The following is an 18,509-nucleotide window of genomic DNA, read 5'->3' on the forward strand; positions in this document are numbered from 1 at the left end:
AAGCTTGCTGTGCCTAGAGACTTAAAATACACCTCCCTGATGACACCCAATGAGGCTAACGCTTGGCTGGAAGTGCTTGTGGGCTCGTGCAGAAGAGATGTGGCTTCGCATTTTAGACTGGACTGCTCCTTTTCCAATGGGCTCAAGCCTGATTTGCCTATTCAATTTATTTCTTGGGTGATTTGTAGCAGGTTTAATGCTACACTCACCAAGCTTCTAAGTGCTGGACCAGGAATCGAACCGATGTTACACAGCATCATCTTATTCTCAAGGTGGGTGGGAGTGCTACGCCTGAATGATCCTACAGGCCATATGATCTTTCCTCTTCTGTAATCACATCCCAGGCAGAAAACCATCACAAGGTTTGGCCAGAGCAATGCCAGGGGCTCTGATCCATTCAAACCTTTTCAGCCATAACTCTTCAGTTTGGCATTCGTGTCATCTGTGTATTTCCACAAGAACTTCAAATGTTGATACCGGCGACATTGTTTAAAAAGCTAGATGTCCTCTGGCTTTAATGAGAAAGTGGGTCTCCCAGATTTGCACTTGCATTCCTGAAAATTTCATATGGACTGGGTGCAATGAGGGTTCACAACATTAGGACATATTACTAGCGCAAGTGGCCTGGGTGATAGCCACTAGCCAAGTGGACCAAGTCACACAGATGAGTCCAACACTAAAGTTAACCAAACCTTTGCTAGGGATTCCATGATTGGCAGGGCTGAAATTGGACAGCTCCCCTTAGTGGTGACTGTGTAAGGGACATGATAGAATAGAGAGGTAGAGAATAATATTTCTTCCTGAGAGCACAGTGAGGGGCAATTATATCTTCACATCTGACCTATGCCCTGCTCGAGGTAAGACGAGTGCCGCTGGGGCATAGATAATCTTGGACTGCGGCAGGAGGGAGAAAGGTACATGTCCTATCAGGAATGCGAAGCAGCATGCTCCAGAAATAGAGTGAACTCCCTAGAATATACAAAGAACATCACCAGGGTAAGGAGACACTGGGCAGGGTCTCCACACAAACCAATGCAGCCTGCAATAAATGCTCTCATTATGGGACTATTGATGTGTGCAGGTGTATTTCGGAAATATGCAAATTTAGGATTACGAGGATCATATTTCTTTCTTTTTAACGTGTGTATGGGGTGGGAAATGATCTGGGATCCCCTAGTGATAGACGTGGGGTGGGGTAGACTCTCTGACCACACTAGGAATTGTGGCAAAAGGAACTCCCCATCTTCTGTTATGAGTAGGCCAAGCCATTGGGAACTGGGATGGTTCAGCTGTTACCCAAAGTACCTGCCACAGGGTGGGTGGAGCGGAATTCCCTAAACTCGTCACCCTTGATTTTTCCTTTTGAGATTATTAACGTCCAAAATCACCAGGGGACAATATAACTAGGAACCAAGGACAAACCGTGGCATAGTGTTAACGCCTAATGGCGGACGTTCGTCAGAACAGTGTACCTGTGTATTCAAAGAATAATCCAACTGGGCAGTAATGCGTGGACACCACTCCCACCTATCCCACCAAACCATGCAGCTGCAGGCCACCATGGAACTTCAAACTCACTTATAGGGAGTTCCAAGGGGGCGTTAGTGGCATGGCATATATTTAATGTCGCTAAGCAGGTAATTGAAGGTGATGGAGTTAATTCACCACCTACCCAATACAAGGAGATAATTAATAATGGTATATTAACCCAATAAGATAAACAACAGAGACAAGGTCAATCAGAGGACCGAGATGAGGTGCCAAAGGGAAGAACCAATCCAAGGCCAGTTTACAATCATGCACAGTGCTGCATGTGCTTAAATAGCGACAGTGAAAGACAGAAGTAGACAAGCTGGGTGCAAACAGGCGTGCTACTCGACACTCCCTGTGGAGAAAGGAAGGCCACCACATGGTGCTACCAGACTCTCTGGGCATTGGCAGTGCTGTAAAAAAAGTTTAAATACAATAATAAAAGAAATACCAGGATCTAGCTAGCCTACTTGCTGGTGGCAGCCCAGCTGACGCTATGCCAGATTCATGGCAGGAACCACACCACCAGAAGCTGAAGTGGGCAATACTGAAGGGTTCCGCCACAGTAACCCGGAAAGGAGACAGAAAGCCTAAAAACTGGGCACTACCAAGAAGACCATAAGTTTAGAGAATCCTGCGAAGGACCGACCCCTTGCAAGAGGGTTACAGTCTTGACTGCCTGACAAAGACCCTGACAAAGTGGAAGAAATACTCTTTTCATCCAGTGAAGGCACATACTGAGTGGCACGGACAGAGAGCCAATAGCCCAAACCCCAGAGGCAGGGGAAGGAGTGACTAGCCTTGCCCATAAGAGAACAGTGAGCTTAAAAGACACACAGGACTGTGGAAAGTACCAAAGAAGAGAAGGACTATGAAGAGGTCTGGAAGAGAGAAAGTCCAACTAAGGATTTAGAAAAGCCAAAAGACTGGAGAGATCAGAGCATCATCACCCACCTGGGAGGATTAGCCGAGGAAGTTATTTTGGCATTTGTTTGTAGACTAGGTCTGGACACCGGGCATGCTGTGGAACATTTCAGTTGCCAAAGCCTGGAACATTCCGGTAGCCAAAGCCTGGAACATTTCAGTAGCCAAAGCCTGGAACATTTCTGTTATGAGGCAGGAGGCTGTAGGACTTGTTAGGAGTATGTTGAGACTTGAAATTGGCCACAACCTTTGGAGCTTTGTTTAATAGACTAGGATGCCCAGGGAAGGACAGATTGGTTAAGACTAACTGCAAGACTTGCACGTTTATTAATGCCAGCCCCTTAAGACACTGGAAAGAAGCCAGAGAACTGTACTTTGTGCTGGCCCTTCTCTGATACTGTTTTTCAAATGTATCCCATATTATTTTTAGATTCTTACCCTAGGTCCTGTAGAGGTTATCAACCCAAACCTGATACTTGTTTTACTTATTAAAAAACCAGCTAAACTCAAAACCTTGCCTAGGTTACACCGGCAGTTTTGCAAAAGATTTAAGGGGACAGGGTTCCAATTTGCTGGAAATATGGGTACGGTGGTGGGGTTGCTCTGAAATGAACTGCTTCTGGAATAAAAAAGTGGAGAATCTGGCAAGCTTTGTGGAGTGCTAAGTGGGGGCTTCTCTCAAATTATGTCACCTGGGGCTTTTGCCAATGAGGCTTTTGAAAATGAGGCCCAGTGTTGGCGAGGCACTTTGTTGCTAAGTATTGGAAAAGTGAGGGTGCCGCAAACGTACATACTTGGCTCAGGGAAGAACAGAAGCGGCTCAGACAACACAAAGGGTACTCAACAGTATGCTCGATCTGGCACAGACAACACAAAGGGTACTCAACAGCATGCTCGATCTGGCACAGAGAACACAAAGGGTACTCAACAGTGTGCTCGATCTGGCAGTATGCTTGATCTGGCATAGACAACACAAAGGGTACTCAACAGTATGCTCGATCTGGCATAGCCAACACAAAGGGTACTCAACAGTATGCTCGATCTGGCAGTATGCTTGATCTGGCATAGACAACACAAAGGGTACTCAACAGTATGCTCGATCTGGCACAGAGTGGTGTGAATGAAACCAAGTACACATCACATCTGAAGCCACCATGAATGAATTTGGCCATGACTCAAAAGTGGTGATTGAAGTTGATAGTGGATTTGGTGATAACTTAAATCACTACCTACTTGTTCAGGTTGTTGTTCTTCTTATGTTTCATATGCACCGTTGTTGATCTGATACGCTACTATTTTGGTGTGAAATCGGACTCCAGGGGTATTATGGAGGAATAAGCGTGGATGATAGTTTCGCCTCTGATAATTCCTTGGGGTTTCGAAGGTACATCGGAGGAAATACCTGCAGGAATTGGTGGAGGTATTTCCTTGGCTGTACCTCCAAAGCTGCAATTTTGTGGTGCAGTAAAAATGGCAGTAATTCCATAACCTTCACTTATTTTTAATGCACACGATCAAACCCGGAATGAGCCCCAATATTTTGACAAATCTGTATACATGATATTGAACACCATATTTCTAAACAAACTGCACAGAAGAAATGCGAATATTTACACAAGAGTGGGAAATATTTTCCACTGTGTAATTATTGGTAATAAGGAAAAATCAGATGTATGCTCTTGTGTCCACCTCTGTAGAAAAAAGAAGCAGGAGGATCACACGCATAAGAGGCTACTTTATCAAGTGGAAATAGAAAATGAAAGGAGACACTCAGCAGTTTGTCAAGACAATACAAATCAATCCGAAGTCCAGTCACTGTGATTCGAATGACAATGCAAAAATGAAGTACACACACACGGTTGTTGTAGCCTTAGGTGTACAGTTTGTCTTGCTGCACAAGTGATGGAAACTAAGTTGCAGAAGGAAAAAGTGTGTCTATGTTCTCCATCATTATTTTTAAACAATATTCGGTTATTAGTATTTTGAATTCATAGCCAACAAGCCTATAACCAGTAGTTCAATGTGTGGCCTCTCAATAGTGAACGTGATCATTGTAAATACAATCATTTCTCCCCTGGCTCCTGTTCAAATATCAAAAAGCATTCACCTCCATTTGAACTCAGGAGACCAAATAGACCTGGCGACAGGGCAGGTGCAGCAGGACCGGCCTCCCCTACTCCCTTGGGTCTCTTCTAACTTAAACAGAGGAGAAAGGTCAGGGTCTCTGACACCATCCGTATTAGCTGTGGTGTGTGACCCTCCCAAGTGTGTTGCCCTTTTAAGGGAACGTGTCCCTCCCCTGTGTATTGCCCTTTTAACATGGGCCATGACTGTGTCATGGCCCAAGCTAATAAAAGGAGCCTCTGCAAACACGTGCACCTGAACGGCTGCAGACTCCCAAAGAGGAACGACTGAGTCCGTGTCTCATTCATGTAGGCCTGCAGGCCCACAATGTGGGAGCACAGGCCTGCAGGTCATGATGCCGTGGGACTCTCGTCCCAGGACGGTGGCAGAGGTCTGCATGGTCGTGGGCATGGTTCAACCTGCCCCCATTCCAGATGCTGCTGATGCCCCATAGCACCCTTGGGCCTGCTGGATGTCCAGAGCAGCCCCCCCACCACCACACAAGCCATCCCAGCTCTTCTTCTGGTCTGTGCGGCTCGCTCGCAAATCTAACATCCTATAAGGGCTCGGCAGCAGCTCTGTTAAGAAGTCGCTACCAAGGGCAGATTTTTCCTCCTCCCTAGCCTGATGAAACATGCCTGAGGAAGGATGAAAGGGCAGCAAGAGTACAGCAATGTGTTCATTTGGGGAAGGGGTGGGCCAGGAGGCTAGATCATTTGGGAGGATTTTTGAGTATAGTGCCCTTTAATCTCTTTCTTCATCCCTTATGTTGCTAGTCCACGGGGATCACTTCATTGTAGGGAGCAATGCAGCCGAAGATGCACAATGTGCAATTGCAGATGGGCTGCTAGAACGCTCAGCTGCACTTTACAATTCAAGGTTCTGGGTAACATCATAGAAAGCTCCAGCACAAATCCCATCGTCTAGGGGTTCACTCAGAACCCACAGGCCAATACCGCTCCCAGTGCAACTATACTGGCCTACCGTGATGCACCTTCTTTAGGAGGAGCTAGTGACCTTACCTATGCCACGAGCATCCTACCAAGTCTACCACTACCCTTCAGGGGTCAATCACTCCCAGGAAAGAGTATCCCCACCCTACCACTTCAACTGAGCCCTATCGAACCAACCTCCAAGCCTACCCCTTGGCATATCCTGAGAACAATCACTGCTGCTTTCTTGCCCTCACCACCCTCCCCTCCTAAGCCTTCAAGCACGAAGGTAACCACCCTTGCTGCCGTTATAGCCAGAAATGACAGACTAGGCTTGGGGATCACCAGATTAAACACTTCACACCTCCCAGCATCCACACAAAGTGGGTATAACCAATTAAGCGCACACACCCACAACAGGCACCTTCCCTACAGCCACAAATACATGTAATACTAATGGTGTCTTGAATATATCATCTATCCTCCAGTTGAGGAATCTTCAAGCCTGCAAGAAACCTGGCCCCAACCTCGGCCAACATATCAAACAGCAGCAGAGTCTGACCCCCACTTCCCTCATTTTCTCCACTGTGAAGTCTTTCTACCCACGGGATATTCACACCGCTGTCCTCAGCCCGGGAGGGACTGCACCCTTAAGCTCTAATGCAATTGCACCCAGGATATCTGACACATCCACACCCTTCACTACCCCACCAGCTCTCCCACACAATGCATTATGCTACAGGGAGCCCTCATCAATGCAAGATCACTGCCAGCCCACACCTTAGACATCAATGACAATTTCCTCTCGAAAACTAGACCTATTAGCGATCACAGAAATGTGGCTCCACCAAGACTCAGGCCCAGCACTGTCATCAGATCTTCCTGAAGGATATACCATATTAAGGTGTGATACACTGGACTGCAGAGGGGGAGGGAGGAGAAGTGGCTCTTATTTATAAAGAATCACTCCTAATAAGACCTTTCTTTCTCTCCACAGAAGGGCATTGCAAACGCCTCTCTATTAAACTGGCACCACCCCCTCAGACTCTATCACTATGCACATCATATACCGTCAGCGCCTTCGAAGAAGACCTCATCCACATTATTGGGGACAACATAAAGCCAGCCTCAAGAGTCATACATCTGGGGGACTTCAATCTATGCCGCTTTGATACGGGAGCCAAAGCAGTCGTTAATGCTCTCTTTGATATCGGATTTAAACACTGTGTGTCCACCCCTACCCACAACAAAGGAAGAACTTGGACTGGGTAGCTGACATGAATGACATGAATAGTCATATCTCAATCATGTCCAACGCCCTATATCCATGGTTGGACCATCACATCCCGGGTTTCAGTTTTCCGTCACAGAAACAAGTAGTACCCCCACTGCCTACACTACCACCTTCCCTGGCCCGAAGCTCAAAGAAAATCTCTAAAGAATCAATATCCCCCCCCCTCTTGCCCCTTGGCCCGGCACACCTAGACTCCTCAGACCCTCACATTTTAGCAGCCCTCTACATGGCCCAGCTCCTTCCAAGAAAGGCTAAGCGGACTGGGCACCCTAACACTTGGTTCACCCCAGATCTCCATGCCTTGCGGGCGATTAAGAGACAGGTGGAAGCCATCTGGAAGAAAGACCCTTCTGCACATCTTAAAAAGGCATTCAACAAGATTTCAAAAGAATACAAACAGGCCATCTTGGCAGCAAAAGCGGATGTCTACAAAGCAAGAATCTCCAAAGTCAACTCCAACTCACAAGAAATATTCAAGGTTTTAAGAGAATTAGAGACCGCAGCAGCTCCCCCCACCACCATCATTAAAGACGAGACCTGGTGCTCCAGAATTCAGACTGCCATGTGAGCAAAAATACTCTCACTAAAACAGAAAATTGAACAGAAACAAGCAACGACTTGCCCACTCGACCTCCCTTCCATCACTCAAATTCACACCACTCCCCCCTCCCAATTTAGAGAAGTCTCAGAAATAGAAATGGCTAACATTCCCAGCAAGCTCAAACCTTCTAGATGTAAAGGGGTTATCTGCTCAGCATCTATCATCAAAGACTGATCTGAAGAGTTAAATCCTTCCATTACGAAATTCATCAACGCCTCGCTTTCCTCCAACTCAGTCTCAGCTAGCCTAAAAGAATCATGGGTCTTCCCCCTATTGGAGAAACCCCTACTATACCCAACTGCTCCAAATAATTGCTGCCCCATCACAACTGTACCATTCTTGCTGAAGATCCTGGATAGAGCAGCCTACAACCAAATCCAACACTTCCTTGAAACGAATCACATTCTCGGGATACGCCAATCTGGTTTGCAGCCAGGTCATGGCACAGAGTCGGCGCTATTAGACCTACAAATCCAACTCGATGCCCTCAGAGACAAGGGCAAACCAGCACTTCTCCTATTACTTGACCTACGGCCGCTTTCGACCTTGTAGATCACAAAACCCTGTGCACCACTTGACCATATCAGCAAACTTCTCCCAAGAAGCATCTTCTTGTATAGCCTCCTTCCTTGAAGGTAGGTTAATGAGAGTTTTTTTCAGACACAGCAAGTGCCCCCCCTGCACCCATCATGTGCAGTGTTCAGCAAGGTTCATGTGTTCCCCCTCCCTATACAATATTTTCACCAAATCTTTTTTGACTTCCTGGATAACATTGGCATCTCTTATACCGACAAAGCCGATGACACCAAAATCCTCCTACCCCTACCAGGTTCATATGATGAAGACTCCTGCATGGTCAACAAACAATGAACTGCATTGTCAACAACAATGAACTGCTCTATAATCCAGGCCTGGATGGCTGCCAACCACCTCTGTTTGAATGACGAAAAGATGGCAAACCTTCTGGTTGGTTCACCTGGCACACTTAGAAAACTCACCCCCCAATTCACCTCCTTAATTGATGGAACCCCCATTTCAGTCTCAGCCTCGGTAAAAACACAAGGCGTCCACCTGGATGCCTCCCTCTCACTAAACAAGTAAGGTCCTTCCTTGCTCATCGCCGGATCCCACCAAAAGTGAAAGATCCAAAGGAAGAGAAGTGAGCTTCCCTACTGTTGCGGCGAACCACTGGAATGCCCTCCCCCCTGAACTAAGAGCACAGGAATCATATTGGGCCTTCCGCAAAGCCCTGAAAACTTGGCTTTTCACATAATGGGGTGAGGCACCTTACTCACACTCCTCTGATCATGCTGAGCTGTTCTCTGGGTAACTACATGCACTTTTGGTTCAGCTCATTATGTTTGTATTGGTGTGGATTGACTCCACTAATGTATGATGTTGTGTCAAGTAATTGGTTTGCAACAGCACCCTGAGGCTTTTGGGCTTAGACGCTTTACAAATGAAAATAAATAAATAAAATAAGCAGAAGGGCATGATGGGGGTGGGGAGTTAAGTAGTGCAAGATCTTGCATATCTTCCAGATAACTCTTGATTTAAGGGAGAGCCACTGTAAGGTAGTGCCAAAGCATATAGGCTTCATGAATAATTAGATGAAATGTACCTGGAACACTGTTTAGCAGGCGGACTGTCCCGGAACTGAAGCAGAGGTTATTGACCGCCTCGAGAATCTTGAAAGTCATGTACTCTGATAGAAAGTCAGTATCAGCAGTAGATCAATGGTACGGCACTGCACATTGGAGAATTTTCTGTTGCTTTGTCCTTCAGTTTTTTTCAAGAGTTAAGGATGGATAACAGGTGTGTCGTCCAAATGCAAGCTATTAAATGGTTCTACTTGCCAGTTTTGTACCAATGTCATATTGTAACAGATTGGATCCGCAACTTAAGAAACCAACTACATTTGTATTTTTTATCATACTATTTAATTTTCACATGCTTGTCAAACTGGGTATAATGAACATTGGGCCTATATTTTATTTGCCCATTCTAATATCCTAAGCTTACTGAGGGTGTTTCATGATGGGGTTCAATATTTGTTCTTTTAAATTAAATCAAATGCACTAAATGTTTCATATGCATTAAACATTGTTTCAGATAAAGCATCTGATGATTACACACACACACATATATATATATATATATATATATATATATATATATATATATATATATATATATATATATGTTATCTAGTTTGACAACCTTCATCACTGCGCACAGAATTACTTAAAAACCAGGAGCAAGTGAATATTGTGATTGCGCAATTTGACAGACGCCTTTGTTGAGGCAGTTCTCAAACTTTAAAAGTGAGACAATAATAGAACATGTTCATCTCGCCTGCTGTGATGGTGCACATGGTGATACTTAATAAACGTTGATGTTTCAAACATCACATTAAAATGGTCTCTGAAAAATGTCCTTTTAGGCTTCTGTAGGCCACTTGTAGTTGTGTCTGAACAATTGTAGCACCAGTCTTTTTTAGGTTACATTTTCTCTACTTGGGTTGTGCATTTTTGTTTAATGTGTAGTATGTATAATTTTATCCTGAAGAAAGCAGATCAGAAAATAGATATTAAACCCCACATGTTAGGACTATCTTCTTAAAACTGTGAGTTCAACAAAAGAACCACACTCGGTCAATGTGGAGCTGTGACCAAAACAAAGACAGTCTGCAAAGCCTTCCCCTTTTTTATTCATCCCACTACACCAGATTTCGGAAATACTATAGGCTTTAATTTAATACCACTAAAAGATGAAGACATCATACAGGTCTGAACATTTTCCAAAAATAGATTCCTTTCGAAAAATAAAATAGGTGATTATGAGCAGGTGAAAAAGAAATGACATGCACTCAACAAAGACTTGTGTCTTCAGAGGCAGGAGTAAGTTTCTCTTTCATAAATCTGCATAATTGGGGCAGAAGAAGACGTCTCTAAAAACGTACCTCTACCAGATATGAATTTGATGCTCTTTAGGCAAATGGAACCTTTTCTATCAGAAGTGCATTGCGCTACAATTGCCAGAACCATTCTATGTTCCAAGTTGGATTATTGCAATTCCCTGTGCACTGGCGTCTCCGAAAGTGCTATCCACCAGCTCCAGGTGCTCCAAAATCTACCTGCCCGTAAATATACCACTACACCATGCGACGCCCATATCTCTCATGTTATCATAAGGCTATACTGAGGCGATATGTTCCAAGGTGGCGGGCCAAACCAATAGGCACTGGCCTGCTGCCCAAGTAAAGAGCCTGAGCGCAGTGAGGGTCCCTTAACAAGGGTGACGGGCCGTTACCTACAGGGTTGGGCTTCCACTCAGGGGCATAAGGCCATTAACACCTGTGTAGATCCCTACACAGGTGCACATTTATTTTTATAACAGAAATAAACATACCTTTATCCCTCGATCCGACACCGCACAGTGCTGTCAGCCAGGAAGTCGATTTACAATGTCGCTGACATCATCAACACTGAAGAGGGACTGCCTAGCTGAGAGCACTGTGTGCGTTGGAATAATGGTAACTTTTCTTTTTCTCAATCCGAAAAAAAAGAGAAGACACCATTAGCACCCGTTTAGGAAGCTATTTGAGTGCTAAGGTGAGGGGGCAGCAGGGAAGGGAAGGGAAGGTAAGGTAAGCGCCGACACCAATGAAACTGCTCAGAACGCAGGCTTTCCTTAGTGAATACAGCCCGTGTTCCGAGCATTCTCATTGGTGGACAGCGCCTCGCAGGGTGCTAATGGCTGCTAGTAAAATCTAGAATGACTTTCAAGTTCCTCGCCATGACATAAAGAGCCCTTTATACCTTAGCACCTGGTTATCCTAAACAGCAAATACAATGGCATATCCTCTCATCCGCAAAGAGCGACTACATTCAAGCACTACTGTGCATGCAAATTGGTTGACATGCTCACAAGTATTTGAGGGTCATGTGCAGTATTAGCCACCAAATAGTGGAATGAGATACGTAAACCATCTATTGTATTAATGATCTGGATCTCTTCAGGATAATAAAATCGACCTCTTTTGATCTTGTTAATGCATTTCTCAGGAAGCACCATTCAATAGCCCTTAGGTCGCAGTGCCAATTCCATGAATAAATACAGATACAAAGATCAAGACGCGCAATATCAAATCAATCCAGCTGATCAGTGAGGACATGAGTACTCATGCATTTCTTTCCCTACCCGTTTTAGTTTCTATGGATAGGAAATGTTCCTCATTTGTGGCAGTGCCAGATTATAAGGAGTGTGGCAGATTAGAGGACCTCTTTAGTTCACTCCCTTCTCTCTGATTCCTATAATAGAAATAGGCAATTGGGGAGAATATTTAGATAATTCAACCAGCGTGAAGCATTGATTACTGCATGCTTGTCAGCCAAGGTATCCTTCAGTATGTCTTTCAGCTGTGTTGCTTTTTCATTGCACCAATTAGAGAACCAGAGTAGTACAGGTCACTTTTCAGCAAAGATCAATTTTAGCCTTGGGCTAGATTGTGGATCTCCCGCAGGGCAGCTCTGGAAGACACACGCCCGACACGGGCGTGGGCTAATCACTGTGGGAATAATACGAGGGACACTGGGAGAGAGTTACATACGTCATCTTTATTTTTACACCGAACCGGAACTACCCGTTTCCCCTGCGCCCACCTTCCTAGCCCCAACGTCACTTCCCTCTACAGATGACGGCCCTCCTACATAACAATGTGTTTGGGGTGTCGCCTGCACTCTACGACATAGATCTTCATGCAGGGGGAAGTCTGTGCTGAATTGGGAATCCCAAGAGTCTTTTTCATACTAAGGTTTTCAGCCCACTGCTACCTAATCTTCTATTCCCCAAATATCCAAACCATTCAGCTCCACTGAATTTGCTCAATACATACGCAGCATATGATCCACCGGCTGCCTACAAAGGTGCCTGGAGAAAGCAAAAATGGCGCTGCTGAGCTGTTTCTCAGGATGGTCAGCTTGCCCAAGTGGGATTCCCCCTGTACATTTTTCAAAGATAATCTCCAAATTTCATAATTCTTTACCTTGACTCAGGCAGCCATCATTTGTGGGAAAGAGATGGTGTTGCCCCATCTTACCTCTACCATTACCAAAAGGTGGGATTTTTCAATGGTAAACACGTTTTTAAACATGTCTTTCTCAATAATACCTCATGAATGTGGTTAAATGGGGTTGTATTTTAAGGGTTCCTAGTGATAGTTTCGACAGTCAAAGTTTCGAATGCCGAATGTTCTGACACAAAAGTGGCAGAAAAAAGTTTCCCTGCTTTTTTAAAAAAAAACATTTATTTTACAATACGAAATTAAAATATACCCTTTAATATCAAAAAAATACATTCGAAACTTTTTTTTCTGCACTTTTGTGTCAGAACTATTGACATTCCAAACTATTGTTTTGAAACTTTGACTGGACACCATTTTAAGACTTTTTTTTGTTGTTGTTCATAGGGTGGGCATTACCTGCCCATCTCCGTCACATGCCCTTGCTTGTGCCACCCATATGTCAAAACCGAAAATCACTTCTTTTGTTCTACTTCAGGCAAGGAAGAATACATTCGGGACGGGGTGCTTCGCCTGCCATTATCCATATGAAACAAATAAGATAACTTGATCAGGTTCATCTGTGCCAACCACAAGAGAACCGTCGATTGTTTATCAGTCTGACTGCAGTACCGAACAAAGAACACAACAAAATACCCCACCTCACAGAGAATACGAGAAAGCCACTGGCACAGTGTGTTTCGCTCTTTTGGTCATTAAAATAACAGACATGGCGCAATATTTGTAAGCAGAGACACTATTCAGGCAGACAAAGAAAAGTAGGCATTATTTAATCGGTGGCCATTCGAACCTGCTATTTGTGACGCCCGTTTTTCGTGATAGTGCGCAATAATGACAATGTCAACCAATAAATAACCTGGAAGAAAGTTTACCGCTAATTTCTGAAGAGACATTCGTACAGACGTCCATGTGTCTAGTCTTCTGTCCAGAATAAGGATAAACTTGGTATTCGACTCATTTTGACTGCAAAACAAGAAAGCAACATATAAATAAGTCGCATTTCAAGCACATTCTACATGTAATCAAGCTCCAGTACTGTCCAGCATCACATTTAGATAGCATCTTCATGTGTAACTCTTTCATGCCTCTTTCGGAACACATTTGTACAGGTAACCTACATAGATCTAACATTGAAGGAGCCATACTTTTCAGCCACTGAACCACCTTTCGGCATATTCTCATTCGCTGCGACTGCTAAATTGCAGTTCCGGCCACTGACTTCATCAGTCTATTCTTTTGTTTGCACCCTTTCCCATCTGTTTTTCTTCTGGTTATTCAGTGTACCTGCAGCTGATGGCCATTAGTAATGGACTTACTGGCCTAGGAATCAATGCACAGGCTGCGCAACACATTGTAACATCATTTCTAAATACTGCAGGTAGTCGAGACAATAAATTGGAGTATGATTGGACCTTAAATCCTTTTAAACGGACTATGAAATTGTCTTGCGCTACAAATCTAAATTTCAATCATGTTTACAATCGAGAGCTGGGTGAAAAAAGAAAACAAAAGCGTAAAGATCTAAAAGAAACATTGAGTCTACCGTTGGAACAAGGGCTGAATAAAAGGAAAAAGATCTGGCAAAAATATAAAAACTGGATCCTAATGACCAAAGCGGCACGTGCACAATATGATGCAGAGCATATGTTAAGTGCATTAGCTAACCGCAACTCGAAAACATTGTGGTCGCGACTGAACGGGAACATAAGTCAGGCAGCTTTATTAATATCAGACGTACCCTGTTGACACTGAACAAAGTCAAGTAGCAGTGTTACCAGCTCTGAAACCAATGGAATCTCGTGGACCTAATGCAACAATACAACAATGGAATCTCAAATGGGATAAAGAAAATATCATCACCCAAATCAAACAACTGAATGGCTCTCCTGCACCTGGGCCTGATGGTCTATCGGATTTAAATCTAAAAGCTATTCCGGAAGCCTCAGCAGAGTTATGCTATACCATTTTCCAGGGGATATGTGAATGCAATCAAGTCCAACAATTTGGAAGGTTGCAATCTTAATTCCTATCTACAAACAAGGACTGAGATCACTCCCTGAAAATTACAGACCTATTGTCCTATTAGATCGCTTAGGGAAGTTATTCACTGCAATGTTGCAAAAGAAATTAATCTGATGGATGAAATCTGCCAAGAGAGGAGACCTGCGACAAACAGGATTTGTTAAGGGGGTAGGCATGAATGTTAATCTGCTAATTCTTAATCTATTCAAGTTAGAGGCCATTCATATGAAGACCAAACTCTATTTGACCTTCATAGACTTAAAACAGGCCTTTGACTCTGTGGACCGAGAGATTCTTTGGAATAAACTGCATCGACAGGACTACCTGGAAGATCTACTGGCAGCAATCAAAGCTCTTTATTCCGATACGTACGCAAGAGTGCGTCTCTAAGGATGTGGAGTGGCAACAGGAAGTAATAAGACATCAAGAGGACTGAAACCTGCCCTTTGGCTGCCACACTATTTACCCTCCATATCTCAGATATGGCAGAGTCACAAAATGAGGTCTGTGCGGTCCCGCCCTTACTGAATGGCATCCCTGTACCATGGCTGATTTATGCAGACGACATCCTCCTATTGGATAAAACTCCAATATGTCTGCAGAGAAGGCTAGATCATTTTGCATCATATATTCTAAGTAACATGACAATTAACATCAAATAATCGCAGGTGATGATATTCTCAGCAACCCTGGGTCATTAACAGAAAGCGTTGTCAGTATTCTTACACTCTAAACGACTTATGCAAGTGAAATCCTATAAATATTTGGGAATATGCATCAATTCCAGTATTGGTGAACAAGACTGGTTGAACCCTTTGCGAGCTAAGACTCTCCCTCTAGCCCGGCAAGCATTGGTTCTACATTAAAACAAATTTGAAAATGTTCAATGCGTCCTGTACAAACATTTTACAGACAGAAGGTCATTCCGATTGTTAGCTTTGGCGCTGAGACTATCCTAAATTTACCTTATTACATCTGGGAAAAGTTGGAAAGTTTGTTTTGGCGGAAAGTATTGGCATTACCAAAATCATTCCTGATACTGAGAATACGCTTTGAATCAGGACTTCACTCTATACATTCTTAAATTTTATGGAAAACTCTAGACCTTTATCGTAAGATTCTAGCTGATGAAGACATCCCGGCAATGGAAATATTTAGATCAAGCTCAGGTATCGTGTCAAATTCGATGCTAAATAAATGGAAGGCGAGTTGTGTAGCCTGCCTTGACGCATTGGAAACATCAGTTGACACTCTATTACAAAACCCTATGGCATTAAAAAGAGAAACTTCAGAGTACAGACTGGATACAGACACAGTATGAGAAAGCGGACTATCAGATGTCGATACATTGTTCAGTGGAAGCTTGCAAACTAAATCAACTACCATCGCACCTTCAACTGTTTCCATCGCCAACATTTCGTGATTTTTTTAAAGATTTAGGTTAAACCTACTCCCTACTCGTGAACGGCTAGACCAAATGAATCAACTTGGAAGGTTATCAAATGGCTATCGCTTTTGTAATGATGAACAACAAGTGGAAACAGCTAGGCATAACAATACATTGTGAGGCATTAACCCAAATAAGAGTTAAATACACACAACGCCTTGCCCATGATGTATCTGTACTCGACCCGGATGAACGTTGGAATGCCATATTATTGGGTCAGGAGAAAACTGTGATTTTTGCAATACTTCAGTTCTTGATGGAAATCTTTCCTAAATTCGACATTAAATAGGAAATTGAACTAATTTTTAACAATGTTCCGGATCTGTGTTGTTTTATATAATGTTGATCAATTTAATACAACAGAGAAATGAAAAAAGTTTCTAATAAACTAATTTCTAATAAAATAAATAAAAAAGTGTACCTGCAACATGCTTTGTAGTTTTTATATTTTGGTTTCAGTTACATTTTTTGAAATGTATCAATTCTTCAGCACCCGGCAATATGCCCCGTCTGTGCCTCATAATCACCTTCTATGAACCTTAACGTTGCTTTTCTCGCCTATGAGAGCCCCACACACTAAACATCCCATGTACACTGTATGTCTACGCCCTTGTTGCTCCAGGACTATGTGATAAACTTCATATCACAGTACACATATCCTTATATTTCACATTCTTTAAACTAGCATAGAATTCAACGTACCCATGCAATTGCAAATGGTTGTCACCTAAAACAACAGGCACTGTCACCATCAAATAAATACCCATTGTCAAGCCTATGCCAGTTATCACAGTAGTGCCAGATTCCATTATGTCCAATCAGCAATGAGGTGCCAGGATCAATTGTGACCAGTTAGCACAGCAGTGCTAGATACCATTACACTTAGATATTTGCTAGGTTTCATCATGCCCACTTATTACTGTGTCGCCAGACACCATTATGCCCAGGTAGCACTGAAATGCCAGACTGAATTATTCATAATAATAGTAATACATTGTGATGGAGTGGTCAGACAAATCATAAAGCAAAATCATTTATATTTTCAATTTTATGTTATTAATTGTAGCAGATAGTTAACATTCCTCTGTTGTGCACCTAAATGTATTCTTGACAATCTCTTGGCATGTCCAGATTTCCCTTCTTAACTTTTCTGACGACTTGTATAATTGCCATTGTTTTTCCTTCAAAAGGGTTTCTCTCTTGTTGTTTTGGAACAGTATCTTTTCCCAACAATTACCAACAACAGGGTTTTCTTTCCATTTCAGAATAAGGAATTATCCTTCTTATTCACTTTCAAATTTCAAGACAGAATTCGCTGCTTGGGTCAATTTCCTTTTCTTTCCAAGTCTTTTCTGTGTCCCATAATCGCGAACACCAGAGTGTTTCTTTATCTTCTTCGTTACTATTCTTTCTTCCTTTTCTGCTCCATTTCTCTCCCCATTCTCTCTTGATTCCTATTCCATGATCCAAGTGAATTTTCCTTTCTCTGTGAACACTAGGTTTAGCAAAAGTCATTCAATATCCTTTACTCAGTGTCCTTCTCTGGGCTAAAGGCCCTAAGCAGCGATCTAAGTGCATATCCAGTGCTACTGCAGGTTCATGCCCTCTCATCTAAAACCTTCCATACAGAACTACGCAAACACTTCCCTTTGCTTCTCTGTTGAACATTTTCTCATGATGCACTCTTGGCTATGTTTATATCGCCCACTGTTCAGTCCCTACATTCGAGCACCCTCACAGGGTTCATAGCTTATCCTGTCCTGTGCTCTGTTGATGGGTCTCACCACCTATTCTCAAGTTCTCCTTTAGGGTTAGGAGCAACTAATTTCCAGTGCTCCCTTAGGGTCTTGGTGTCTCTTCTACAGCATGCCATCAGGCATGGTCAACATCACTCATCTTGTGCTCTCACAAGGACTTTGACACATACTAACCAGCGCCCCACAGGTTTAAGAACTCCTCTCAAGTGCCGCCCTAACCACTTCTCGCACACTAATTTGGGGATTCTCAGTGCCACACCTAGAGAGCTCTCTTCTGGGTTCTCTGCAATCCCATCTAGCAATTGCTCTCTCTTCTAGTACTCCCCCAAGGGTTTTCAGCCCCTATATTCTAGCTCTCCACCAATGGTCTGTGTGCATAACTTCTAGCACTCTCTCGGGTTTCACAGAACTTTTCTTCTATAATGATTTTCTGAAACCCCTGAATGCTATCATTCTTCCTTGCTCTTCTGCCCTCGATATCTCACCCTTACTGGTTGGCTAATAACTTGTGTATAACATTGCAGATGACCTCTTACAATTGGATTTGTTGAAATTATTTCTCCTATCCATGATTTAAATAGCTTCAATATATACCATGCTAGGCCCTCTCCCCCAGGCAAGAAACTATCGGACTCAGATGAGTCTTCAAGCTATCAGACCACCATCTTGTTTTTCATCATCAACTATTTGACAAGGTAGTTCAGCCAGGACCCTGGAGGTATATCTTGCCACTCAAAGGCAAAAATCAGCAGAATTGGCGAATTACTGTGGCAGTAACTCTGCCGTGGTAATTCC

At 43.4% G+C, this 18,509-nt stretch overlaps 1 protein-coding gene across 2 annotated transcripts in view; it reads right to left on the bottom strand.

The window, feature by feature from the left end:
• MCF2 (MCF.2 cell line derived transforming sequence) overlaps window positions 1–18,509 on the bottom strand; it is a 1,935,885-nt gene that overhangs the window by 1,288,499 nt on the left and 628,877 nt on the right. For both annotated transcript variants that reach the window (XM_069612795.1, XM_069612794.1), the window contains exon 4: window positions 13,361–13,451. In XM_069612795.1, coding sequence (XP_069468896.1) covers window positions 13,361–13,451 — 91 coding nt within the window. The remainder of the gene's footprint in view (window positions 1–13,360; window positions 13,452–18,509) is intronic.

This window comes from Ambystoma mexicanum, chromosome 5p (genome assembly GCF_040938575.1).
Source record: "Ambystoma mexicanum isolate Mex_15411 chromosome 5p, UKY_AmexF1_1, whole genome shotgun sequence".
Taxonomy (NCBI): Eukaryota; Metazoa; Chordata; class Amphibia; order Caudata; family Ambystomatidae; genus Ambystoma; species Ambystoma mexicanum.